Below are 26,755 nucleotides of genomic sequence, written 5' to 3' on the forward strand. Positions count from 1 at the left end.
GGACGGATGCATGGTTCAGTAGTTATAACGGAACATCCGTAAAAACCACTGTAGATAATTTATATATTAGTAGAGATGTTTAAGTAAATTGTTCCATGACTACTCTGCCAAGAGTATCCGACTAGGAAGATCTTATATTCAAATCAAATCAAATCAAAATAGCTCTTATATTGTACACTATTCCCCTCTTATACATCGTATTTCTCTCTGCTAATGGTTTGCTGGAAGAAAACTCATGATTGAGTTAAGCTCGCCTTTGTACATAGTATTTAGACATTCTTTAAATCTGTTTTTATTGTATTTTCTTTTTGTGTACAATAAGTATAAATAAAAAAATAAATAAAAATTAAATTGTTTAAAATAATGTCATGTGTTGAAATATACCTTCATCGATATTGCATATCGATATTTGTATAACGATACCGATATTTGCATTTATTACGATGCTGAAACATAATTCTCAATATCCGAGTCATTAAAAACTAACTCCATCTCCTTCCGAGTGACTGGCTGCGCTGTGACAGAAGTCGCAGACGTCTTGGAATCCACGCTCGGTCTGGTATCGGTCATCTTCGACGGCTGCGTCGCAGTAGACTCTGGACTGTCTGCAGATTCTATCGCTACAGATTTCCTAGGACCGCCTGCCGACTGTCGTAGGAACATAAACACGTATCCGGATTAACATTATCTCGAGGCCAGATATCTTAAATGAAAATAGCCTTTATCAGATTAGAAAAGACTGTTTTCTATGATCCCTATCGTTCGAACAGTGACTTCTAAATCAGCTATGTGAATGGAGTAAAAATAATTAAAGTTCAATTAAAAACATCAAATTCTTGATGCTAATACCAGATAAAAAGCAACTTTAATTAAAAAATTAAATGCCCTTTGTTTAGCGAAATGTCACTTTAACGATTTATACAAATACATATTATTATCATAGACACGGGAAAGCAACCACCATTGCACGTAAAGAATCAATAATTTACAATGCAATCAATTAAGCAGTTTTTTTTCTACCTATTCTAGTAGCCTCGAGGGGTTATACTGAATTCGCAGAATGACTAGTTCACGGGGCTCGCGGGGCTCAAGCGACGTTGTTAACACTATCCCTAGCAACAACAGTGCTTCGCAGAATCTACCACCGGATCGGAAACGCGACCCACTCAGAAGATCCAGCGAGAAACTTAGTGGGCTATGTCTGTGGGTTAATTTACTCCTCGAGACCATCGTCGCAAGCGACAGGTTCGACTAGAAATTAAGCAGTAATTATGTTTGTCTATTAAATACTACCAGAACAACTTGGCATCGCTCGGTGGAGTAGGAGTTAGTCGTCTTCGGCATGACGTGGGAGGAGCTAGAACAGACTGCCCAAGACCGATGTAAATGGAAGGATAACTGGTGGTAGGACCTCTTGTGAGTCCGCGTGGGTGGGTACCACCACCCTGCCTATTTCTGCCGTGAAGCAGTAATGCGTTTCGGTTTGAAGGGTGGGGCAGCCGTTGTAACTATACTTGAGACCTTAAAACTTGTATCTCAAGGTGGGTGGCGCATTTACGCAGTGGATATCTATGGGACTTAACACTTAACACCAGGTGGGCTGTGAACTCGTCCACCCATATAAACAATGAAAAAAAATCGAGCCCTACACCCCAGCAGAGGGTAATAGGAAATAATGATGATGATGATGATGATTAAATACTAACCTCACCAGCGGCGGCCGCCCGGTCCGCTTCCGCCTTCATGTCCCGAATAGCTTTTACCAGCTCCTGGGGGATGGCTCCTACTGATGCCAGCTGCGTTAATAGGTCTGCCATTCGACTAACCGCTTGCTCCGCGGCTTGAATTCTCGCGGACACCTATCACAAAATGATGCCCTTGTTTGTTCTTCACAATCGATATAAAGCAGATATTACAGTCTAAGGCCCATGAAGTCGTCGGGACCTAAAAGATAAGACGTCCGGTGCATTCGTATCTAGCGATGCACCGGTGTTCGAGCCCCGCGGGCAGGTACCAGGTGGGGCAGCCATTGTGACCATACTGAGACCTTGGAACTTATATCTCAAGGTGTGTGGCGCATTTACGTTGTAGATGTCTATGGGCTCCAGTAACCACTTAACATCAGGTGGGCTGTGAGCTCGTCCACACACATAAAGGCCCTAAATATGTATCAAAAAGTCAGTGGCTTAGCGAACTTAACTCGCGCCTCGGGCACAATACCTTTTTAGCGCCCCTATTTAAACTATTAGTTAGTGTTTCTGTTTTGCCTTTTTATTTACGATTTAACATTTATTATAATAGCACTAAATTTAAAATGGAAAATATCCAAAAAACAACTAAAATAAAAAAAAGATGTGTGGTTTTTTTTTTTTTTTTTTTTTTTTATGATTGAAACATTACTGGTGGCCCGGAGGCCTTTCCAGCTTCACCAGGACAGGTGGGCGAGCAAAGGCTCAGCCAGGAGGGGGGGAATTTGCTAACAACTGCCCGAGCGCCTCCGAAGGAGACCTAACAACTCAAGAGCAATTGCTTCGCGAATGAATCTACTACCGGATCGGAATCGCGACCCACTGAGAAGATCCGGCGAGAAACTCAGCGGGCTGATGCATGGGTTAGGTTGCACGTCGACCTCTTTGTCGAGTTCGACGAGTACGGTTACCGGGGTTCCTCAGCCTGCTCCTAGTGTTAGAGCTGAAGGTATCTAATGCAAGAGTTATTGGATCTGATGGATCCGTAAGGACGTGTCTAGGGCGACGACGGTGACTTGCTCCTGCGTGATCAGGATTCGGGGAGTAATCAGCGGCGGCAACGATAAGGCGATTATCATGACGCATAGCCTTATCGAAGTAACGTTCCGACACTAACTTCATATGTTTGCGGATCGATTCGAGGCCCAGGTCGTCGTGAAGGTCGACGTTCCTCACGAACCACGGAGCCCCGACGGCTAACCTGCAAAAGCGGGATTGTAGGGATTGGAGGGTGTCTATGTGTGTGCGGGCCGCGTGAGCGAACACCACACTCGCGTAAGTCATGACGGGCCTTATGCAAGTTTTGTAAAGTGTCACCTTGTTCCGAAGGGACATTTTACTCCGCTTACAGATCATGGGATAGAGTCTACCGAGAATAAATGCGGCACGGTCACGGACTGTTTTTATATGCGGACGGAATGTCATGGATGCATCCAGGGTTACTCCCAGGTACTTGACCTTCCTGGTCCAGGGTATAGGTTGGCCGAAGAGGGTGATCGGGGGTGTGATATTTCTCCTCCTAATGCGGGAGGAAATAAGCGGAGAGTTTCCCCTTTGAAATAACACTGCTGTGCTTTTCGCTGGGTTGATGTCTATGCGCCATTTTCGAAACCACTGTCCGAGGGTTAACGCTGCACTCTGGAGCTTACTCGCGATTAGGGACTTGTTTCTACTTGAGTAGTAAACGGTTGTGTCGTCAGCGAATAAGGCTAGCTGGGTCGGCGGCGACTGGGGAATATCATTGACAAATAAACTAAATAGGAGCGGAGAAAGAACGGAGCCTTGCGGGACTCCAGCCGTGAGTGGTCGCGGGGAGGAGCGGGTTCCCTCTACTCGATATCGAAAAGAGCGGTTAGACAAGAAGTCCCGTATGATGAGCACGAGACTATCCGGTACGCCCATGTTGAAAAGTTTGAAAATCAAACCGTTGTGCCAGACTTTGTCGAACGCTTTTGCGACGTCGAAGAAGAGGGCTCCCGTGTAGATCGGTTTTGGTCGGTTAAGTCCCACGAGAATGTGCTCCGTGAGGCGGTGCACCTGTTGTACGCATGAGTGATTTGCACGGAATCCGAATTGTTCATCGATGAGAATGCCCTTTGATGAGACGAAGTCTCTGAGGCGTTTGTAGAGCAGACGCTCATACAGTTTGCCTAGAGACATGAGGAGGCTAATCGGGCGGTAGCTCGTCGGATGATTTTTTGGTTTACCGGGTTTATGTATGCCGATAACGTCCGCTTCTTTCCACACCGCGGGAAAGATACAGTTAGCCATAGCGGCATTAAAAATAGATGCCAACATCACGATGAGTTGGACGGGTAAAAGTTTAATAACACGGTTAGATATACCGTCAGAACCGGGAGCTTTGCGAGGACGTAGGTCTTTGATCAAGTCTTTAACTTCCATCGGGGTGACGGGTTGTAACGCATCCAAGGGTGGCAAGGAGGCTCTGCGTTCTACCTCACTGTCTACTAATTCTACATGAACAGGGTCCACGGATTGAGTGCTGGGCGTGCACTGGGTTTGCAATGTATCGGCCAGCAGCTCTGCTTTTTCGTCATCATCGAACGCCGCGAGTCGGCCCGAGGGGCCTACGAGGGGGGGCATAGCTACTACCGTATCCGATTTGAGAGTACGAGCTAGGCGGTAGTAAGACCTTTGAGAGGGCGCGAGTCCTTCTAAGAAATCAGACCATCTGGCATCTCGGACTTCGGCGATGCGAGACTTTACGTCGCGTTGTAGGGCACGCATTCGAGTACGATTTTCCACGGTAGGATACCTATCGTAGGCGCGGATCGAGGCGTTCTTAGCTCTAAGGAGTTCCCTAATATCGTCGGGCAATTTGAAGCGGTGAAGGAAGTCCTCCGCTACAACTTGCTTCGATGACCTATCTAATGTCGAGGTGATGTGTGACGTTAAGATGTCTATGGCTTCAGCGGTATCCTGAGGAGACGGGGTAGAGTCCGGGCTAAACGGGAGCGATGGTGGATCAGATTCAGCCAGGCTAATGCCCAGCGTGTGCCAATCCACCACTGTCCTCGTGACGGGAACGGAATCGGGAGCGCGACCGAGCTTCAAAATGACGGGACGGTGGTCTGAATCTAACTCTGAAACTACTTCGATCGAGTGTAAGCGCAGAGTAACGTTTTTTAATAACGCTATGTCGAGTATATCCGGGCGATGCGCGATATTTAGCGGGTAGTGAGTCGGGGTTAGCGGAGCGATGATATCGAAGGCGAGATCATCGACTAACGCGTCGAGCCGCCTGCCATTAGGGGTTGTGGTATGTGAGTTCCACCTGATGTGTTTACAATTTAGGTCGCCCGCCAGAATGACAGAGCTTCCCATGCCAAGTAGCGCCTCGATATCACTGCTTAGAACGATCTTATCCGGTGGAAGATAAACGGACGCGATAACGATCGGCGCGTGACCCGTCAGTGAGATTCGGCACACTGATGCTTCGATGTTAGCGAGCGCGGGAGGATCGAGCGGGACGCAATGCAGGGCTCTTCTATAGTAAATGACGGTACCACCACCACGAGCAGTGAGCCTATCGTTCCTAACCATGTTATAGTTCGCGATTTTAGGGTCGCGACGCGCGGGCTTGAGTAGGGTCTCCTGCACTAAGAAAATGTCAATTTGATGGTCACGCAAAAAATCACAAACCTGATCACGTTGATTTGCGAGACCGTAAGCGTTAAAAAATCCTATCGTTACGGATAAGGGCTTTATTCTACTAATGTACGCCATTGATTACCGGCGGAGTGAGGGGAGGACGTACGTATTTAACGACGCGTATACGTCAGCGTATTCCTGCACAACAGCGATGAAGTGTTGTGCAGTGGAGGCGGCGCGAATGGCGTCACCCAAGGCGTTAACACGCTCAAAGTTGATCGACTGAAAAAAGTCGATCGCTAGAGCGAGATTATCGGACGCGGTCGGGGTGCTGATCGCGGGGGAGGGACGAATCGCGGGGGCGGGACGAATCGCGGAGGGAGGAGCTGCAGCCGTGTTCGTGTACGGCAACGGTTTAGCCCAGGCCGAGCCGCTGGGCACCGGCGCCGGCACGAAGGCAGGCTTAGCCTTCGGCACAGAGGGTGCTGAGACTTTGATGTCTGGGCGGGAAGCTCGGAGGCGGTTTTGGCGGGCGACGCGGCGATTTATTTTTGGAGCTCGGGGGCATCCACGGTAGTTCGCGGGGTGACCCTGTGTTCGGCACAGGACGCAGCTAGGTGGTTCGGTGGCGGTTTTCTGGTCGCGAGTACAGAGGGCCGTGGCGTGATCGCCCAAACACTTAACACATCGGGGGCGCGCGTGACAGTTACGGGAAGAGTGCCCGTACAGTTGGCAGTTATGGCACTGACTAGGAGTGCCTTTTTTATGGGGGACTTCGACGGCGATACCGGAGAGCTTACAGACGGTCCGTATGTTAAAAATGTGCTTACCCTCGGGGGTAGGCTGGAGGGCGACTAGAACCATATTGTATGGCTCCCTACCGCGGCCGGTGTGCATGCGGTGCACGGAATTTACTGGTAGGCCTTGTTCTATCAGATCAGCCTTGACGAGATCAGCATCTAGCTCCTTCGGGATTCCACGTATGACAACGCGGAGTTCGCGCTCCTCCTGGAGCGTATAAGTGTGGAAGCTTATACGCTCCTTTCGGAGGTAACTTGAGAGGGCCCTATGGTCGTCGGGTGACGTTACTTTTATTTGAATCCCGTTAGCGAGATTACGGGCGCTGACAAAATTAATATTTTTGGCCTTAAGGGCCAGGGAAACTCGGTCCCAAGCTGTCTTCTCTTGAAGGATTATCGGGGGAGGGGTCTGAGTTTTAGATTGTGCCACTGGACGCGGCGACGGTGTTGCACGGACAGCGGGAGCGACGGGGGTTGGAGGGCGGGGACGCGACGCGTTCGCGGCTTTGCTTACTTTAGCGGCCGCGGAAGCTCGGGCCTCCGCAGCGCGCTTTTTACCTTTTTGGACTACTGTGAATCCATCAGTCGTGGCGGCGGGGGAAGGGTCGACCTCCATGTCCGACTCTGAATCGGATGAGGAGGGCGCGGGCGACCTGCGGGTGGGTGTTTTAGCGGGCGCAGTGGACGACGCAGGCACGACGGAGGCCGTGGACGAACGCACGGAAGCAACGTAGGTCGCCGACGAACGCACGGTTGAGGCGGAAGCTGCAACGGTCGACGCAGAAGTTTTGGGCGCGAGTATCGGGGACACGGGATCGGCAGGCGTGATGGAGGCCGCGATGGACGACGCAGGAGCGACGGGAGCGACAGAGACCGCCGGCGAGTTCGCTGCGTGATGGGTCTTGAATTCTAAAAATTCTGCCGATAGCGTTGGGTACCTAAGGCGAAGAAATTCTGCAAACAGATCGACCGTGGACTCCATTATAATAGACGAGTGCCCAGGGGGGGCTGCCCCGGGACTTTAAAAACACACTCGCCTTACGGCGAGGCCCCAAAAATTGTAATAATCGCAATTAATTACGGCACACAGCCGTCCGCTTGCAAACGGGCCACTAAGTTACCGAACGAATTCCTGGAATTTAGGGGTCCGCCCGCTCACAGATGGCGATGCGACGCAATTAGCACAGGTAGTCACTTCCGAGAAAAACACTTGGACGCCAGATGTGCCCCGAACCGAGGTTGGGCAATCGAACGGTCGATGAGCACGTCAGCACGCGACGGGTGCCTGAATCGGAATGAAGATGTGTGGTGTCGTGGGACACCGGATAGGAACGAAGTTCCTTATTATAAAAATATTAATTTTAAGTTCTATTCGAGGTATAAAGAAAATAAAACTGGAGGTTTCACAACAACCCACGGTCATTCGGTAACGTGCAAACTTATTGTGGTACACTTCATTTACGGTTGTTTGCATAATAGTTAGTGTATAGCGCAAACGAACGCTCTGAGATCGTGGTCAATGAATGATAAAAAAATATGTTATTATATTTTTTGTACGTTATTACAAAGTTATGTCGTACTCTGTGTGCGTTAATAATAAAAATCTTACGTTACGGACGTTTTTTCCCGGTTAGGGTACCCCTCCGCATCGTCCCATAAGGAACTTCGTTCCAATAAAAATTATCTAGCAATTCTTTGTTTTGCAGGGGGCCATTTGGCACCCCTTTTGTGAGCAGCACCCGGGGCATGATGCCCCACTTGCCCCCCTCGCTGCGCCACTGCGAAAGGCTATTTAGTTTAAGCGACATTTCACTGAGTACACACTTACCTTTGTAAATAAAGATGCGGTTTATTTGGTATTAGCATCAACAGTAGAACATTTTTAATTAAACTTCAATTAAGTTTACTCAATTCAAATAGGTTTTTTTTTTTTTTTTTTTTTTTTTTTCCACAGGAGAAAATCGCCGGATCCCCACCCGCGCGGCAGGTGGGGTATGTGGGAGTTGAACCTCACTAAAAACTCCTGCCGCTCACAACCGGCGCCCTACCTCGGACCGGGCCGGAGCCCAGTCGGGGCTATTGAAACGGCGGGACAGGGTTGACGCAGAGCACATTACATCCATCCCACCGTCCCACGGACGCCGGACCGGTGGCCGCCAGCGAAACGACCACCGGTTCCCTCGTTCAGCGGGCCGAGAGCCCGCTTTGATGGCGCCGCGTTACACCTTCCCCCAGAGCGGTCGGGGGAACGCGGTCTGCCATCACCCGGCTTCCTATTGCGGGTGAGCGTGCAAGCACGCCACCCCACGTCTGGGTCTCTCCCCGCACAAAACGGGTGGGACCCCTAGCTCTTAGGGGGCCAGGTCACGGATACGACCCCGGTCCCGACCCCCTGCTCGGCGGCGGCGGGTTTCTGCGTAGTGAGGAGAGCTTTCCCTCACTCGCCCCGCCGCCTCCTTCTGCGAGATGGTGCACTCGCAGAAGTCGAGCATAGCCTTCCATGACTCATCGCTGCCAAGCATCGACGCCACGACGCCAGGCAGCGACAAGTCAGGTCCTATCTTTGCGACCAGGACACGGCGCTGCACCTCCCAAGCGGGGCAGACAGCGAGCGTATGCTCCGCCGTGTCCAGGTCGTGTCCACAATGGTGACACCTCGTCGTCGGCTCAGCCCCTATCCGGCGCAGGTACTTCCCGAAGCATCCGTGCCCGGTCAGCACCTGCACCAGACGAAAGGTGAGACGTCCTTCGCCACGATTCACCCAGTCATCAAAGACCGGGTAAACCGCCTCGACGGTCCGTAGCCCCCACGTGGGGTTGGCCAATCGCCTCGACCACGACTCGAGCACGGACCGCCGAGAATGGGCCTTCCGCGCCCTCAGCTCACTCTCGGGGACACGCGCCACGCCCCGAGCACGGAGCTCGCTGCGCCACCGATAGTCGGCAGCGAGCGACTCCGCCTCCAGCTCCCATGGCGGCGTCCCCGCCAAAACACACGCCGCCTCGAAGGAGACGGTGCGATATCCGCGGATGACCCTGATGGCAACGGTGCGCTGCGGCCGGCGCAGAAACCGAGCCATAGTGGCCCGGTTGCGCGGCTCAGCCCACACAGGTGCACCGTACAGGGCCATCGATCGCACCACCCCTGCGTAGAGGCGGCGCACAACCTGATCCGGTCCCCCAATATTCGGGAGCAGCCGGCTCAAAGAACCGGCCGTCCCCATCAATCGGGGGACCAGCTCCGCAAAGTGAGCACGAAAAGCCCACCGGCTGTCCAACACGAGGCCGAGGTACTTCAACTGCACCCCGACCCCTATCCGGACGCCTCCAACCACGATGTGGGTGTCAACTGGTGGCGCCCTCCGCGGCCCGTGAAACCACAGAGCCTCGGATTTACTGAGCGCCACGTCGAGACCCAGACTCCTTATCCTTCCGACGACGAGGGCCACTCCCGCTGTGGCGAGACGGGCAGACTCCCTAAAATCATCCCCCCGGGCCACGACCAACGTGTCGTCCGCGTAACAAATAACGCGGAGGCCCGGGAGGAGGGCGCCCCTCAGCACCCAGTCGTACCCGATATTCCACAAGAGGGGGCCGAGAACCGACCCCTGCGGAACACCACGCACGACCGGAAAGCGATGAAGGGTCCCACCGTACCCGGTACATACGACCGACCTGGCCCCCAAATAGGACCCAACCAGCCGGCGGAGGTAGAGGGGCACTCCATGCCTCTCCAGTGCCCCCCCTATCACGGTCCAGGGCAGAGTGTTAAATGCGTTGGCGATGTCAAGAGACACCGCCAGCGCCACCCCACCCCGAAATTCAAATAGGTAGCTGAATATGTTTTTTTTTTTTTTTTTTTTATCATATTTTTTTTTCAAAATTTAAACTTTAAATGGCTTTTCTATAAATTTGCTAAAATGTCGCATAAACTAGATGGCCTTTCAACCCTCGATATATATCCATAAAACCCACCACGTAATTGGTTAGTCTTTATTGGTATTTGGTCGTTCGTACACTGCTAGATTCTACGTGAGCTTATTTACCTACCTGCATAGTCTTCATCATCTCCGTGAGTGAAGCCGTACCCTTTATAATTCCCGTCTTAATTTTTTCATTATCCGGAATCGTGGGCGTTGGTAGTGGCGACGCTAAAGCTCTCAAGTCTTTAACCTCGGCTTCCAGTCTAGCAAACTGGGTTATTGTCACAACTTCGATACTCCCGACACGCGGACGTGACTCTTGAATTTTAAACGTGAGTGTTATTAAGAATAAAATCTCGCAACTATCGTATTCCAAAAATCGATTGAATGTAAAATCGAGCTTACCAATTCTGAAAATAGGTCCCCTTTCCACTGAAAATATACAAACAGTAAAGAAGTCAATTACGTAATTTAATTCATTTAATTTATGATTAAAACCTTACCTAATAACACTTTTTCTTTGTCTCTCTCCACTTCTACAAAGTTTATGATATTATTAGTTTCATTGTAAATAAATCGATTAACAAAATTAAATAGGAGATTTAAATTTTTAATAATTCTTAAAATTGCATTCCACAGACGTGTATATTCAAATTCGAACTTTTACGTTGGCTAATGTTAGAACGCAGAAATTCGCCAGGCCGATATCAAATCAAGAAAATCTTATGCCCCAAACGTACTAAGGATGGAATAATGGATAATCTTGATACTTCTAATACGAATACTTCATAAAGCAAATAGATTATGTTAATATATATAACAATAATAAAAAAATACAAAATAAACCTGCCTGTAACTTCAATACTGGTAGTAGAAGGAACGTGTCCAGTTTTAGCATGCTGTAAAGAAAATAAATATTAACTAAATGTAATATAATATACTATGTAAAATTTAAACACGAAATTAAAGAAAATATGAATGCAGTTTATTTGAGCTTATACTTACAAAAGATACCAAGAGAGAACTTACTTATGTGTTTGTATTATTAGAATTACGTATCCTATTAAATAAGATTTATATTTTATGAAAGGTCGAACCGGGAGGGCGCCTAATGGTTCGAGCTATCAATTTTTTTATACTGCTTAGATGAGCAGATGACCTCACGGCTCATCCGGTATTCAGTAACTCCTGGAGCCATAGACATTTTAAATGCCGCCATCCACCTTAAGCCATAAGTTCTAAGGCTTCAAATCGAAACGCATTACTACTTCACGGCAGAAACAGGCGTGGTAGTGATTCCCACCCGTACAAGGTCACAGCCGGTAGTTACGCAAATTCTGCATTATTATTAATAATAATTATTATTAACTTGTACTTTAATTTTGAAATTTTACACTTACATCTCTCGGGCTGGAAGAATCGTCTTTTTTGTCACTTTCGTCCTCTTTATCTTTACCTATTACTTTCTCAACTTTTTTCCCGGTTTCTTTTGAATCTTTGCCTTTTTCGTGCTTTTTCTTTTCTTTTTTATCCAATTTGTCATCTTTTGCAGCCGACTTATCCGCTTCTGAGTCTTTTCCTTTCTTATCTTTAGACATTACGCCTTTTTCGTCTTTATCTTTAGGAGCACTACCTTCGATTTGATCTTTTATTTCTTTTCCCTATTGGCATTTTAGTTTATAAATTTAAAAAGAACTTACATGATGACAATTACGAAAAGGTACTGATTTATTTAAAAAACGGGTCACCAAACCTGCGGGGACAAAACTTTTTCCTTCCCTCTCTCACGAGAACCCCTTCTAGATCCGCTTCTTCTCCTGCCCTCTTCCTTGGCATCGCCCGCCCTTTTACTTTTAGGACTCTTAGAAGAAGAGCTTTCAGTTGAAAAATCTTCTCTCTTCTTTTTAGTCTTCTCCCTAATAGGGGAATGCTCCCTGATCCTAACTTCCACGTGAGTTTCCAACATACGCATTTGACGTGCTAATATGTGCAATACTGTTTGAATCATTTTGTAATTAATGATGTTTTTCTGAAAAAAGTTCAGTATCTGAAAAATCTATAATCAAGTAAACCTGGCGATTACCTATTTTTTTATTCAGTATAAAGAATCGCTGACACCCGCTGGACCCGATTAATATATGCCTGCCTATTTATACATATCTCAAATCAACGCATCTTTAAAGCAAGCATTTATATGGCAGTGGAAATTAATAAACACGACACTCTTAGGTCGCTAGATATCCGTGAGAATCCATTGAATCTGTTCACATTTATCGCAATGTAAGAATGTAATCAAACTCTATCTTGCGTTGGAAAAATTAAGGATGTAAATGCTTTAGTGATAGGAAGAGACATGACTAGCTAACAGCCTTTTTGGGCAGAATTAAATTGCCGCTTGTAAATTGTAACTGTGGATGTAACTATGTAAATGCTCTTTGACAGAGCCTAAGGGTAATTATCGTTTGGACTGAACTTAAACAGCGCTAAGGGGATGAAATGCAACGGTTGAATGTTTGGTATCCACGCGGACTCATGGTACACATACCTCAGGCGGTCCCATTGCTATGTTAATCAAATCCTCTAATTTCATGAGGATCGTGGTGTCGCTCATATTCGGTTCATCGATGTGTCGCTTCATCTTGCTCATTTATTTTATCGAATCAGTCGTAAACGCAGTCGCAATTAACAATAAGTATACCAATTGGCAATTAAATTGGTGTCTGAATTTTTGTGTTTAACTGACAATGTGTGAAAGAAGATTGTATTTGATTAAAAAGGCTGAGTAATTGAGTTTCTTATTAGCCTATATGGAGAAATGAACTCCCGATCCACGTTTTTTGTCTATTCATCGAATTTAAATGACGTATAAATTATTTATTTAGCCACTGATAATCAAAGTTAAAAGCTTACAATAATATTAACGATTTTCGTTCGATTTCGTTTATTGGAGATATTGTCAAGAATAATCGTAAGAATTTTTTTTATCCAAAAGTATAATTCGGTAAAAAAAGCTATGCTAATTAGACTCCACTCATTTTAGGGTTTTATCTCGATAATTATATGTATATTTTCATAAGTTTTCGGGCAGTCGCTGAGCGGTGGAAGTCGTTGTACATATTAAGAGATTTTTCTACCTACTAGATTTTTTTACCACACACGTGTCTGCGCTATAGTAATGTGTAGTAAACGCTGCCAGTGGCTCTAGATAGGTACAATAATAATTCGCCACAGACCCGCAAAAACTCAAAACCCGCAAAATTTGCGTTGGTGTGACCAAATAACTACCCTAACTGGGCTGTCGCAACCGCCCTACGAGAAGCTAAGGACCGGACGAGGTGGAGACAACTCACGAGACATGCCACGGTCAAATTTCAAAGACACGACCTTCATTAACCCTTTGGCTGCCATGTGGTCACCAGTGCCCTACGCGGCGCTCTCAAGTAACTATATCGATTTCTGTTATTAAGGCGCCCGGATTACCTAACTTTCCTTTCTATTACTGGTGGTAGGACCTCTTGGGAGTGCGCACGGGTAGGTACCACCACCCTGCCTATTTCTGCCGTGAAGCAGTAATGCGTTTCCATTTCAGCGGTGGGTGGTGGCATTTATATTGCTAATGTCCATGGGCCCCGGTAACCGCTTAACACCAGGTTGGTCCTGAACTCGTCCAGTGATTGAAGCAATATTTAAAAAAAAGAAAACTAAAAGAAGAATAGAAAACACATGTTTAATACTGAATAAAACAACAACAATTAAAGTTTACGATTTATTATCGATAATAACTTTCAACACGTAACGTCACTGATAAATCCAAAAACAATATCCATTGCACGATTAAACATTGTAACACGAACCGGACCGGACGTCGCCGGCTAATACTGTAAGAATTGCGATTTTACATTTCGATAACGACATTTAGCTACAAGCGTTCAAAAAAACAATATAAAATCGTTAAAACTTTTATCTATAATAAGTTTGGAATGCAAGAGGACACTCGACAATTTTTACGTACCCAATGAATACAACAAATGGCAAACGGTTAGTAGTACTTCATAAATATCATATTTAATTACTTTTTTTAATATACACAAGTACGTTAATAAAACGCGTCGCTGCAACGTGATCTGAATATGTACAGGGGAGCGCGCTGCCGCTTAGAGACGGGGTTCAGACGCGTTTTTTTTTTATCGATTAAAATTCAACAAGTGGAATCGATATTTATACTTTAATCACTACACATGTAATTACTCCTAAATGTAGCAACGCAACACAATAATTTACTGACATTGAAATTTCAATTCTATAATTACATTACACTCTTTCGTTCGTAACTAGAGTCGATGTTGTGACGACAAAATATCGATAATATTTGCAACGACACACAAGATTAGCTTCGGTCATTCAGAATATTTTCTTTTTACATTGAAATTAATTTCAGTAAACTTTAGTGTTTCAATAACTATAATATTTTAAAGACAATATAGTGTTTAGTCCTCGAGGTTGCGGAAAGCGGCAGACATATCTTCTAAAAGCTGGTCGAAATCGGCCTTGATCTTAGGTTCACCGTCTTTCACTGGGTCCTGGGGATAAATAATAAATCAGTAACAACCTGTGCTATATTCAAACATTTTCTTTAAAAATTCTCAGATCTAAAACTGCGTTAAGTCAGTACAAAATATATAAATAATAGCTCGATGAGTTAATTAACCCGTAGACACAGCCCAGTGAGTTTTTCGCTGGATATTCTCGGTGGGTCGCGTTTTCGATTCGGCGGTAAATTCTGCGAAGCACTGCTCTTGCCAGTGTTAGCAACACTCTCGGTTTGAGTCCCGTGAGCTCACCTACACGTCGATCGTCGTACAACGATTCTAAAGAAGTTTCACTTCAAAAAAAGGTTATCGTTTAGTAGATGTTACATGTGGAGATCCTGTACCTTGAACTTCATGGAGGAGAGCTGGTAGAGCACGTTGCCCATGGCGTCGCGGATGACGTTCCACGTGACCTTGTTGTCGGACTGCGCCGTGGACTCCACCGCGTGCCGCGACATGTCGTAGAACGTGATGATGTTCTTCAGCATGCCCACCGTCTTGTAGAACGGGCAGAAGCGATCGTACGACGAATAGCTGCAAAACAAATAGACTCATTATTAAGAATACTCCAAGAATACTGCAGCATTCTATTTTTATGTACTAGCTGACCCGGCAGACTTCGTAGTGCCTCAATCGATAAATAAAAGACCTAAACTTTTGTATAAAATAAACTTAAAACAAACAAAAGGAATCCGTCCGACATCAAAGGAAAAACAAAATTGTTATTTTTATTTAATTCCGAGCATTTTCTTATTTATCTACCTTTTAAACCTTCTCTGGACTTCCACAAATAATTCATGCCCAAATTAGCCAAATCGGTCCAGCCGTTCTCAAGTTTTAGCGAGAACAACGAACAGCAATTCATTTTTATATTATGTACTATTACTATACACTTTAGCGGTGTAGGTGGACGTTTTCATCTGTCCCCTCGTGGGTCTCCTTAACTGTTTCAAAGCGTTTTAATACTTGGCGCGTCCGATTATTTTAACATTTTATGCAAAGACGTGTGAATTATAGAAATACAGATAAGATATTATCTGCTAGTCCACCAAAAGAAAAGCCGTCATAAGCCAGCCTATATCTCTCTGCGGTCAGTTTCTCATAAAAAAAAAAAATTATTTTATTTCTTAGACGAGTGGACGAGGTCACAGCCCACCTGGTGTTAAGTGGTTACTGGAGCCCATAGACATCCACAAGTAAATGCGCCACCCACCTTGAGATATAAGTTCTAAGGTCTCAAGTATAGTTACAACGGCTGCCCCACCCTTCAAACCGAAACGCATTACTGCTTCATGGCAGAAATAGGCAGGGTGGTGGCACAGCCACCAGTACGGCACTGTGTGTGTGGCGGCATTTACGTTGTAGATGTCTATGGGCTCCAGCTATCGGTTAACACCAGATTGGCTATGAGCTCGTCCACCCATCTATGCAAGATTCAATTGGAGGTAGAAATAAATGTGACTTGACCCTCACCTGTTCTGTTGCAGGAAGTCGTCTTTGAGCAGCTTGGCGACCTCGAGCGTGATCTTGTCAGTTTCCGCGAGGGACGCCTTGCCGACCAGCTGCACGATTTCGGACAGGTCCTCTTCCTCCTGCAGGATCTCCTTGACCTGTTCATAATATCAATCTCTACATATCAACAATATCTACATCACATATAGCTGTCAGCGACGCACTCCACCGAGCTACAAAACGGGATCGATATCCGGGTGCGGTTGGATTTGTTATTGGACAGTGTGAGATCTGTGTTGTGATCACTTGTCCATGAGCTGATGATTCATGAGCATTCATGAGCTTCTTGTTCCATGTCCATGTAGTAACGTCTCATGTATATCAAAAATAAATAAAAAAAAATTATAAATTTTAAAATTTGTTTACTTTTTAATTTTAACTCTGTGCGATATAGCACTTGAACTATTGATAATAGATTTTTACTAGGCATTTTTTTAAATATCCCAAGTTATATCTCAATTATTTAGAATCAGGATTTACTTTGAAAGATTTGGTACAGCACAAAGCAACGTCTGAGAACATGCCAATAACGATAACATCACCTTCTGATATCGACTTTTTAATGAAGACACAATTTGTAATCTTCATACACGTCCGTAGCCGTTTCGAAATAAGTCTGTTCAAGAAACTTCTAGCTTTAGAACATTCTGGAAACAGAGTGGCCGGGACTTTTTGGCGGGAACGCGAGGAGTGAAGTTGTGTGATTTGTTTTATTTTGTCTATTTAGTGTTTCTTCAGGTTTAAATGTGTAATAATGGTGGTTTATTAACTGTTTAATATCTGTGAAAGTGCACAAATGTGGGAAAATGAAACAAAGCTGCTGGACGTAACTTCTCGTGTTCCTCCAAAAAGTCCACTGGAAAAATCTCAGTAAATGACCACCATTTTACTGCGATTATATTTCATCCCATATCTTCTCATTTCATTAAATTTCATCCCAGTTGATTAATGTCTCAAATTAATCATCTTCATTTCATTTCACTCCATATTATCATTTTTCATAAAATTAAGAATATAAAGTAAAATAAGACATGACTTAAAGGTCTTAGTTACCAGGTCATAAAATCTCTTAAAAAAAAAACAGAGTGGCCGGAGCGTAGTCTATGTCCGGACGTGACGTCACACGTACCTTGGTCCTGAGCGGGACGAACTCGGGGTAGTTCTTCTCGTAGAAGTCGTCGAGGGCGCGCATGTACTTGCTGCGGACGTAAGCATAAATGTTTGAGTGCGAACGTAACGTTTTAATTAAATATACCAAGTGAAGGGAAAACTTATTCATTCATCAGATTTAATTGTGCGAGAGCGAGATAGAAACATGCTCTGAATGTTGCAAGTCTCTTTCGTGTGAATAGCCCTCTGTGACTGCCACTTCAAGTCCGTGACGTGCCACTGAGCAAGGGTATATCTATACTAATATTATAAAGCTGAAGAGTTTGTTTGTTTGAACGCGCTAATCTGAGGAATTACTGGTCCGTTTTGAAAAATTCTTTCGGTGTTAGATAACCCATTTATTGAGGAATGCTACATCATAGTAAGGCCACTACAAGTGGAGCACCAATAAAGAATGTTTCAAAATAGGGGTTTTAATAGCTCCTTAACATTCTATAATTCAAAAATATTTTCACTTTCTACCAAAAAAATGCCAAAGTAACTATTCCACGCGGACGAAGTCGCAGACAAAAGCTAGTTTATAATCAAACTGTCATCTGTCTCTTTTGTTCATGAGTCAAAACCGTCTTGTCTCTCTTTTGTATTTAGGTAATCAAAATTCAGTTTAAATAATGATTAGTAAAAAAATCTATGAGCCAGAACCGCGCCCGTGTGAGGACAGTTTGTTTGCAGACCCTTACTAAAGGAATCTGTTCAAAACGACGGCCTCAAAGAGCCGGGTACCTGTATGAAATGAGCCAGTTGATGGAGGGGAAGTGCTTCCGCTGCGCCAGCTTCTTGTCGAGCCCCCAGAACACCTGCACGATGCCGAGCGTGGCCGCCGTCACCGGGTCCGAGAAGTCTCCGCCGGGCGGCGACACCGCGCCCACGATGGACACCGAGCCTAACGGGAAACGACTTTGTACACAACTGCCTTTTTTTTCCTACCTAAGCTGATAGATTTACTGGTGGTAGGACCTCTTGTGAGTCCGCGCGGGTAGGTACCATCGCCCTGCCTATTTCTACCGTGAAGCAGTAATGCGTTTCGGTTTGAAGAGTAGAGCAGCCGTTGTAACTATACTTAAGACTATACTAAAGTCTGTGGTCAAATAGAAAATAGGGTTAATATAATGTAAATTTAATTTAATATAAGTTAAAATATTGTTTATCTTTAATATTATTTGTCTATAGTGTAGTCTTGGCGAAATCTGTGATTATAGAAGTAATAATCTTTGACAATATAACCATAATAATGTTCGAACTTATAATTTCAACGAATTATAGTCGAATTTCGACTACTGCGGGGCCACTAGTATATCGACGCTTGAAAGGCAAACGTGACTAAGCGACAATGCGTGAACTTTACAGTAGACTAATTTAAAGTTGAAATACCTGAAAAAATCTATATTAACGAATTTGCCTGTAGGATTGAAATGATTTTAATAGACCTAGAATATTTTTTTTGCGCATCGAATATATGGTTATTGCCTATCATTTATGTTTAAAGCAGTTATTGTCGCTTAGTCACGTTTGCCTTTTAAGCGTCGATATGTTTATTTAGTGAGGATTGGAGTTATTGAGTAGGAGACCCACCTTCCCGGTCCGGGTTGCCGAGGCACTTGACCCTGCCGGCGCGCTCGTAGAAGGAGGCGAGGCGCGCGCCCAGGTAGGCGGGGTAGCCCGAGTCGGCCGGCATCTCCGCCAGGCGACCAGAGATCTCACGCAGCGCCTCCGCCCAACGGGACGTCGAGTCCGCCATCATCGACACGTTGTAGCCCATGTCGCGGAAGTACTCCGACAGCGTGATGCCTGACGTACATAATACACATTCATCAGTTATAGATGAACAACTCAAGCACTCAACAAAAAATTTTACGGGCGTCGACCACTAGATGGCTTCGCTTCGATTAGTTTCTCATTGCTCCTGTAGATGGCAATAACATATTACCTATCCTACATTTTATTCTTGATGAAGGATTTTGTAAATTTTCAAAAAGCACAAAAATAACATAAGGCTCGGGTACCGGTATAGATGGAAGCCTCGCGCGCCGCCACGGGCATGTTGGAGGTGTTGGCCACCAGCGCCGTGCGCTTCATGATGGACTCCGTCACGCCCTCGATCTCCACCGTCAGCTCCGGGAAGTCGCGGAGCACCTCGGACATCTCGTTACCTGATCCATACAGATGCACGTTTAGAAAGAGATAGAGAGAGAAAGAGTATTCTTTATTATACACCAACAACAAAAAAATCGAAAACATTAAATACAAAAAAAGTAAAATAATAATTGGCGGTACAATTGGGCACATTTAGGGTCCGAATTAAAATAATTAACTGGCTAATCATGACTTAGCTGGTGGTAGGATGTCTTCTGAGTCCGCACGGGTAGGTACCACCACTCTGCCTACTTCTGCTGTAAAGCAGTAATGCGTTTCGGTTTGAAAGTGAGACCTTACAACTCATGTCTCAAAGGTGGGGGGCGGCATTTACATTGTAGATGTCTATTAGCTCTGGTAACCACTTAACGCCGGGTGGGCCGTGAGCTCGTTAAGTGGTTACCGAAGCCCATAGACATCAACAACGTAAATGTGCCACTCACCTTGAGATATGAGTTCTAAGATCTCAAGTATAGTTACAAAGGCTGCCCCACCCTTCAAACCGAAACGCATTACTGCTTCACGGCAGAAATAGGCAAGGTGGTGGTACCTACCCGTGCGGACTCACAGGAGGTCCTACCACCAGTAATTACGCAAATTATAATTTTGCGGGTTTGATTTTTATTACACGATGTTATTCCTTCACCGTGGAAATAAATCGTGAACATTTGTTGAGTACGTATTTCATTAGAAAAATTGGTACCCGCCTGGGATTCGAACACCGGTGCATCGCTACATACGAATGCATCGGACGTCTTATCCTTTAGGCCACGACGACTACTGGTTATGATCGATGACTGATTTGTCTCATTTAAATTATCTTCGTCCACAGTGAAGTTGGTCTGTTGTGTGGCCGCCACTCACCGCGCTCGCCGCAGCCGACGTAGATGATGACGTCAGAGTTGGAGTACTTGGACAGGGCTTGGGAGATGACAGTTTTGCCGCAACCGAAAGCCCCGGGGATGGCCGTGGTACCTCCCTGCACGCAACTGGAAACAAAGAGCATTGAAAAGATTGAAATACACTAAATTATAATAACAAAAAACAAAACAAAATGGCGTGAAAGAAGTTAAACTTCTTTTGCGGTATGTAGTATTGTGGTTATCTTCTTCTTTCATCTTTAACGCAAATTTCTATCGTACTAATCTGTGTATAAAAGAAACTATTTAGCTTGTTTTATCCTTTCCCTCTCACCACAGTCGAGTGGTTCATGAGACGCTGTCTATATTCTTATTCTCGCAAAAGCGAAAGAAGACTTAAATTGTATATTTTTAATACGCCTTTATTAGCTTCAGACGTATGTATGTTGTTACGCTTTTTTAACAATAAAACCATTTTTTCTTACACTTCTTAATTCAAATTTATTAAAATTTGATTTTCTATTTTTTAGTTGAATTTTCTATAAAAGCGTATTTTGTTAGTTTTATTAAATTATTATTTATTTCTATAGCCGTAACGAATTTGTCGCGACTAAAATTTTGCTTTCCAGGCACTTCAATAGACCAATACATGCAACTTCGCTCCTCCAGTGCCAGTTCAGGATCCGAACATAAGGATCATTGAGGTTCATGCTGCATAGGTTTGTTTTTATTGCCCTTGTAGGCAGACGAGCATACGGCCCACCTGATGGTGAGTGGTCACCGTCGCCCATGGACTTCAGCAATGCCAGGGGCAGAGTCAAGCCACTGCCTACCGCTTAATACTCTCCACATGCCTCGTTTGCAGATGGACATGTCATAGGTAACGTACGGGAAGAGCGAGTCGAGCACGCGCTGCCCGGTGAGCAGCGGGTGGTTGGCGGGCAGCTTCTCGGTGACGGGGCGCGGCTGGCGCACGGGCCACACCTGCAACATGCTGTACTTCTGCCGCTCACCGTCGAACTCCGTCTCCAGCACCACGTCCTGCAAGCAGAGCACCACCCCGATACACATCTCATATGTTATGTCCGATGATACTGAAAATGAATCTATACAAGTATACGACGAACAGGAAGATCTTCCACCGAGCGGGTGTAATGTTGTTGTTCGTTACTTGTATAACTGTAACTAACTGTAACTATACTGAGATCTTAGAACTTATATCTCAAGGTGGGTGGCATCATTTACATTGTACTTGTCTATGGGCTCCAGTAACAACTTAACTACTAGGGGGGCTATGAGCTCGTCCACCCATCTAAGAAAAACAAAAAAAAACATATCTAAATTAACTCAACGGATTCACTTCAGTATTAATGTAAGTATCTTCTGTATATTAATACGTGAAGCAAAACCTGTGTACCCCTTTTTAGGAAAATTGCATGGATGGAGGTGTGTGAAATTTCCCACACTTATAGAGAATATAGAGGAGTGCAGAATTCAATTTTTTTTTAAATTATGGATAAAAAATACATTTCCAAAACACACACTACCATGTATTTGATATAACACATATAAATATACTCTTTGTTTATTGTCAATTATTAAACTTTTGTTATTATTTAGTCTGATCAAATTGAGAAAAGATTAATATTGTTTGTCTATTGATTAATATTGTCTTGGCAAAATCGGTGATTATAAGAAGTATAAGAATGTTCAAACTTATAATTTTAATTAATTATAGTCTAATTTCGACTACAGGGGGACCAGTAGTTAGTATAATTGCAGCAAAACTGTTTCCAAATTATGGCTATATTTTAAAATCAGACACATACAAAATTAAAACATTAGATGCATACAAAAATAAAAAAATAATTCAACTATACCATGTCATTGTATAGTTTCTTCGAACAATAAAGTACAAATCGCATTCAACAACTAGTTTCATGTATTTCATAAGAGACTTCCATAGACTCACTGTGACTTTGTAGTTCCCGGCCGGTGCGATATAGGTAACTGTTCCCTTGGCTTTGGGCGGGACCAACATCCTGTGCTTGACCAGAGTGTTCTCGTGTACAATACCATACAAATCTCCACCGGTGATGTGGGACCCGACCTGTGAATGAATAGATTTAACATCAAATTTTACAGTCAAATACTATTTATAAGTAGGAAATCATATCACAATTGCAATAAACGTTTTGTTGTTTCTCAATAACGTTCTCTAAATTTATATACTTTGTCTATTATTTTTCTTTATCTTTGTTTGGATGCTACCAAAATTATTGACTAGTTATTATGTTATCCAAAAATTTATTGGAATCAGTTTCAATTTTTTCTTTCAAAATAACAATAAAAAAAATAGGAAAATAGGAAAATGTAATACAATAAAATAAATCTAAATCTTTAGGTGGTAAATCAAGACTAGTGAACTCAAGAATATTGAAAATAAATATACATACCAATATATTTAGCATTACAATTTACCTTAACATTTAATGGGTTAAATTCCCAGTCAACCTCCCTGGCCAGGGAAGGCACGTTGATACCCTTGGGGATGTAGATGGACTGAGTCAGCTCGTTGATGTCCTTGAGGGGACGCTGAATACCGTCAAAGATGGAACCCAAGATACCGGGACCAAGTTCTACTGACAAAGGCTTTCCAGTACGGAGTACTGGATCACCTACAGTTACACCTGAAGTTTCTTCGTATACCTGTAGAAATTATTTATTTTAACTAACCTGAGTAGTTAGGCTTAGCAGTTAACGTCATTCACAACTGGGTCAAGGGTCCTGAGTTGAAATCCCACTTTGAGTAAAACTCTTGTGATGAAGAGGTTTTTGTTTGCACGATCTGGGTGTTTAATATATAAATAGTATGTTCACATTTAAACATATAAAATTATGAACATCAGTCTATGGATCGCACAACTAAGATTTATTGTGGGCCTAAAATTTAATTTAATAATGTCTTTGAAATTATTTATTTGTGGTTGAGACGTCACAATGTTAATGCCACTACATGCCTCGAGCCATTTGGTTAGTCTTCAGAATATGAGCCGATTAAAATTGCCTATTTTAATTTTTTTAAGATGCCATCCAACAATACAGGTTTACAGGTTACTTCCTACCACTCTTACTTATAATTGAAAAATTACATCTTTTGTTCATTTATTTTTTTAAAGTTATACCTATATATGTATTTTACATCACAACAATGATGGTAACCAGTAACCATTACCACACATCTAGTCGTATCAATAAGTTACATATGCAAAGTGAAAGACACGATTTCTAACTAGCATATTATAGATATGATCATTTACCTGGATGGTGGCCATGTCACCTTCAAGACGGATAATCTCACCGACGAGTTCATTGTAACCGACACGGACCAACTCGTACATAGCAGATCCGGACATCTTTTCGGCAGTGACGACTGTACAGAATTATAAAATTATAAAATAACTTCAATAATATTAAATAAAAAAATCAGGCTACAGTATTTGTTGGCTGAGAAATAGAATTCAATAAAAAAACATAATAGTTTGAATATTTGTCTGATATATCCAAAATGAATAGCAAATGTATGCTGTAAGTTACAAATATGTTTTATCCAGTTGGACAATTATTTATTTCTTTAACATAGTATGAGCAATTAGTCTCTCAGCACTCTTTGTGCCTGCTATGTGATTGTTCTAGTAGAGCGAGGACCATGACTACAATACAGCAGGTTTAATAGAATTGGAGTCTACATTAGTATTCTTTGCAATGATTCTTGTAAATTAATTAAAATAAATTACACACCGGGTCCAGATACGGCGAAGACATATCCGAACCTCTCCTCATTCTCCTCATTGGCGATCGTCCTCAAACCGCCTTTGCTCGCCATTTTGAACTAGTTATTCTTTATCCCTGTAGAAAAATATAAAAATATTATATCCAAGCCAGATAAAATTGCCATCAAGCATTCCGGTTGAAGAATTCACATAATGATGATTATACATTCTGGCGACCCAGATAGATCAATAAAGATCCAATATTTTTTCAAAAGTTGTTAACGGTCAAGTAGTTGTTCTTGATTCTGCCTGTTTTATGGAATGCCAAAACCGTATTAGACACATCAAATTGTCATTTGAAAAAATAGAGACCTAAAAATCAACCTTACTCCCTTTTAAATAGGGAACATATTTGGAACAAAAACTTCAAAAACAAAAAGATAAAGACTTGAACATAGCAGAATATACAAAACCTTAATGACAGGATACAGCACTCCCTTAGCAATCTGATAAAAATCATATTTACACACAATGTTATAAATCTAAGAAAAATGTTTTTCCATTACTGACTGATTACATAACATACCCACCTCGAGCTGTTCTACCAGCACTCTAACACAAAACTGAGGGCAGAGACAAAATGATCAGGTGATCTGCCTTAGTATCAACTGGGAATCTGATAAGATTACCATCAATCAATGTCAAATGCCACAGAATATCTATGATTTTAGTATGATTTACGATTCTTCATTGCTCTGTATTTTAAAGCTTTTATCATGGCCACCAAAGAATCGTGTATAGAAGGCAGAAAAGCCTCTGCCTCTGTAAGCACACATATTCTTACACACATACTTATGAAACTAGGTATGGCTGAAATGAAGTCAAAACATTCTAGATCCTCAAAATGAGAGATGTATGCATTTATTTAATAACAAATAAATAACTGAAATCTAAATTTTGAATAAAAGAACTAACTAACTTGTACATTAAACTGTATGAAGGATTCCAGGTTTTACCTTCCCCCACATCAATCTAAGCATTAACTACACCTTTAATTTCTGTCTCAAATATCAGCACATACAATATTATTTTAGAGAAGAATATTATGTATTCTCCAGTACTGATGTTAGTGCCTACTTTTACTAACATGTATTCATACATTCCAAATTGGACAAGGTTTTTGTCCTTAATATAAAAAGTAATGTTACATTATAGTTACTACAGGCTACAGTAACACTTAAATAACAAGGTAGACCAGTAGTTTCTTTAAAAATTAGAAGCTGTCTCTGCTTTAATCTTCTTGTCCATACAGTTTAAAAATATGAATCTTGTTATATCTTATAAAAAATTGTACACAATTACACAAAAGTCATTCCTTATCCCCTTTATTGTAACTGTTTTATATTAACAAAAAAAATCAAACTAATAATTATGCATGTAATTTTTTAAACAATTTGTGAGTACTATTCATTACATAATGAAATAAATTATACAAAATTTGTTCATTTATCATATAATGTACTCTATTAAATTTATTAGGATTATTTTGACAAACTGAAGGTTGTATTTATTCTCAAGCAATTACACTATTCAATACATCATTGTGAAAATTATACATATAAAAAAGACACTTTTCATCTACGATAAAGAGTAGAGTTTAAGGGACAACATTATCAAATTTTAATGAATACAAAGATTATAACATAGTATAACTTATAATTTACCAAAGGAAGAAATATGTTGGGTAGTTTTCAAGACAAATATGCCAGTCAGTGAGGTATGTACAATAGTACAATTAATTATCATGTCATAACTTAGACAACCAAAGAAATAATCTACTATGCCTGTAATTTCTTTGACACAGTTTAAAATCTATACCAAGATGGTATCTATACCAAGGTATCAAGATGAAAATTTAATGTATGATTTTAGAAAAGTTCTTCAGCACTTATAAATCAAGTAAAAAATCTAATGAACATTTCCACTGAAAATATAGTCTGTTTTTCAGCAATTGACCTAATTAACTATACCAAATAGAAAAACTGAAATATAAGATACCTTATTTAAAAAATCAAGTACTGGTACATTTAAAAAACCTTTAAGAATCGTGAACAGAGTATTAATGCGGCTAGAAAGAAAACTTAAGCTTACAGTCACATGATACCATTGGTTCGAAATCTATCGATTCATTCTTAAAAAATAACCAGAGCCCATACTAAGATATTTCAATTTATACGTAACTGAATAAAAACCGTCAAGATAAAGGCAAATACACCGAAGAACCTAAGATTTAATGACATATTACATGGCAACCAAAGATTTTTGGCAATGGCAGAAACAAGAACAATCTTACCAAGACTTAGCACCACAATCAATAACACATACACCAGCAAAACAAAACTGATCTTAATAATTTCTTATTAGAATTAATAAAATCAAACTCACTAGACGAGAAAGATGGAAAAGACGAACCGAGAATGGCGGAGTATCACAACTTATCACAAGACCAATGATTAAAATGAAGTCAGCTGACCCCAACTCTACGCCTCTTTGTCTATGATCAGCTGAAATCATTGATTTTTGAATAGGAGTCCATGACTAAAAGACTTAAGCGGCAGACTTATTATTTAAAATA

General features: G+C 42.7%; 2 protein-coding genes across 2 annotated transcripts in view; both read right to left on the minus strand.

Moving 5' to 3' along the window:
* LOC101736409 (uncharacterized) overlaps positions 1 to 13,738 on the minus strand; it is a 27,100-nt gene extending 13,362 nt beyond the window's left edge. Inside the window, exons 1-9 of the mRNA XM_004928297.5 lie at positions 12,629 to 13,738; positions 11,837 to 12,112; positions 11,484 to 11,744; positions 10,934 to 10,982; positions 10,587 to 10,619; positions 10,489 to 10,515; positions 10,211 to 10,401; positions 1,707 to 1,859; positions 488 to 648 (exon numbers count right to left, since the gene is read on the minus strand). Coding sequence (XP_004928354.1) covers positions 488 to 648; positions 1,707 to 1,859; positions 10,211 to 10,401; positions 10,489 to 10,515; positions 10,587 to 10,619; positions 10,934 to 10,982; positions 11,484 to 11,744; positions 11,837 to 12,112; positions 12,629 to 12,730 — 1,253 coding nt within the window. The 5' untranslated portion in view covers positions 12,731 to 13,738. The remainder of the gene's footprint in view (positions 1 to 487; positions 649 to 1,706; positions 1,860 to 10,210; positions 10,402 to 10,488; positions 10,516 to 10,586; positions 10,620 to 10,933; positions 10,983 to 11,483; positions 11,745 to 11,836; positions 12,113 to 12,628) is intronic.
* A 547-nt stretch (positions 13,739 to 14,285) lies between these two features.
* Positions 14,286 to 26,564, minus strand: LOC100037424 (vacuolar ATP synthase catalytic subunit A; the record flags this gene model as incomplete). The annotated part of the gene is given in 16 exon segments (NM_001098359.1): positions 14,286 to 14,663; positions 15,017 to 15,050; positions 15,052 to 15,058; positions 15,061 to 15,206; positions 16,146 to 16,282; positions 17,314 to 17,383; positions 18,078 to 18,237; positions 18,927 to 19,142; positions 19,358 to 19,504; positions 20,352 to 20,476; positions 21,237 to 21,388; positions 22,320 to 22,457; positions 22,829 to 23,056; positions 23,668 to 23,780; positions 24,149 to 24,256; positions 26,474 to 26,564. Coding segments are annotated over 15 exon segments (1,851 nt in total). The 3' UTR covers positions 14,286 to 14,570.
* Positions 26,565 to 26,755: the final 191 nt, after the last annotated feature.

Source organism: Bombyx mori, chromosome 18 (assembly GCF_030269925.1).
Source record: "Bombyx mori chromosome 18, ASM3026992v2".
In the NCBI taxonomy this organism is placed as follows: domain Eukaryota; kingdom Metazoa; phylum Arthropoda; class Insecta; order Lepidoptera; family Bombycidae; genus Bombyx; species Bombyx mori.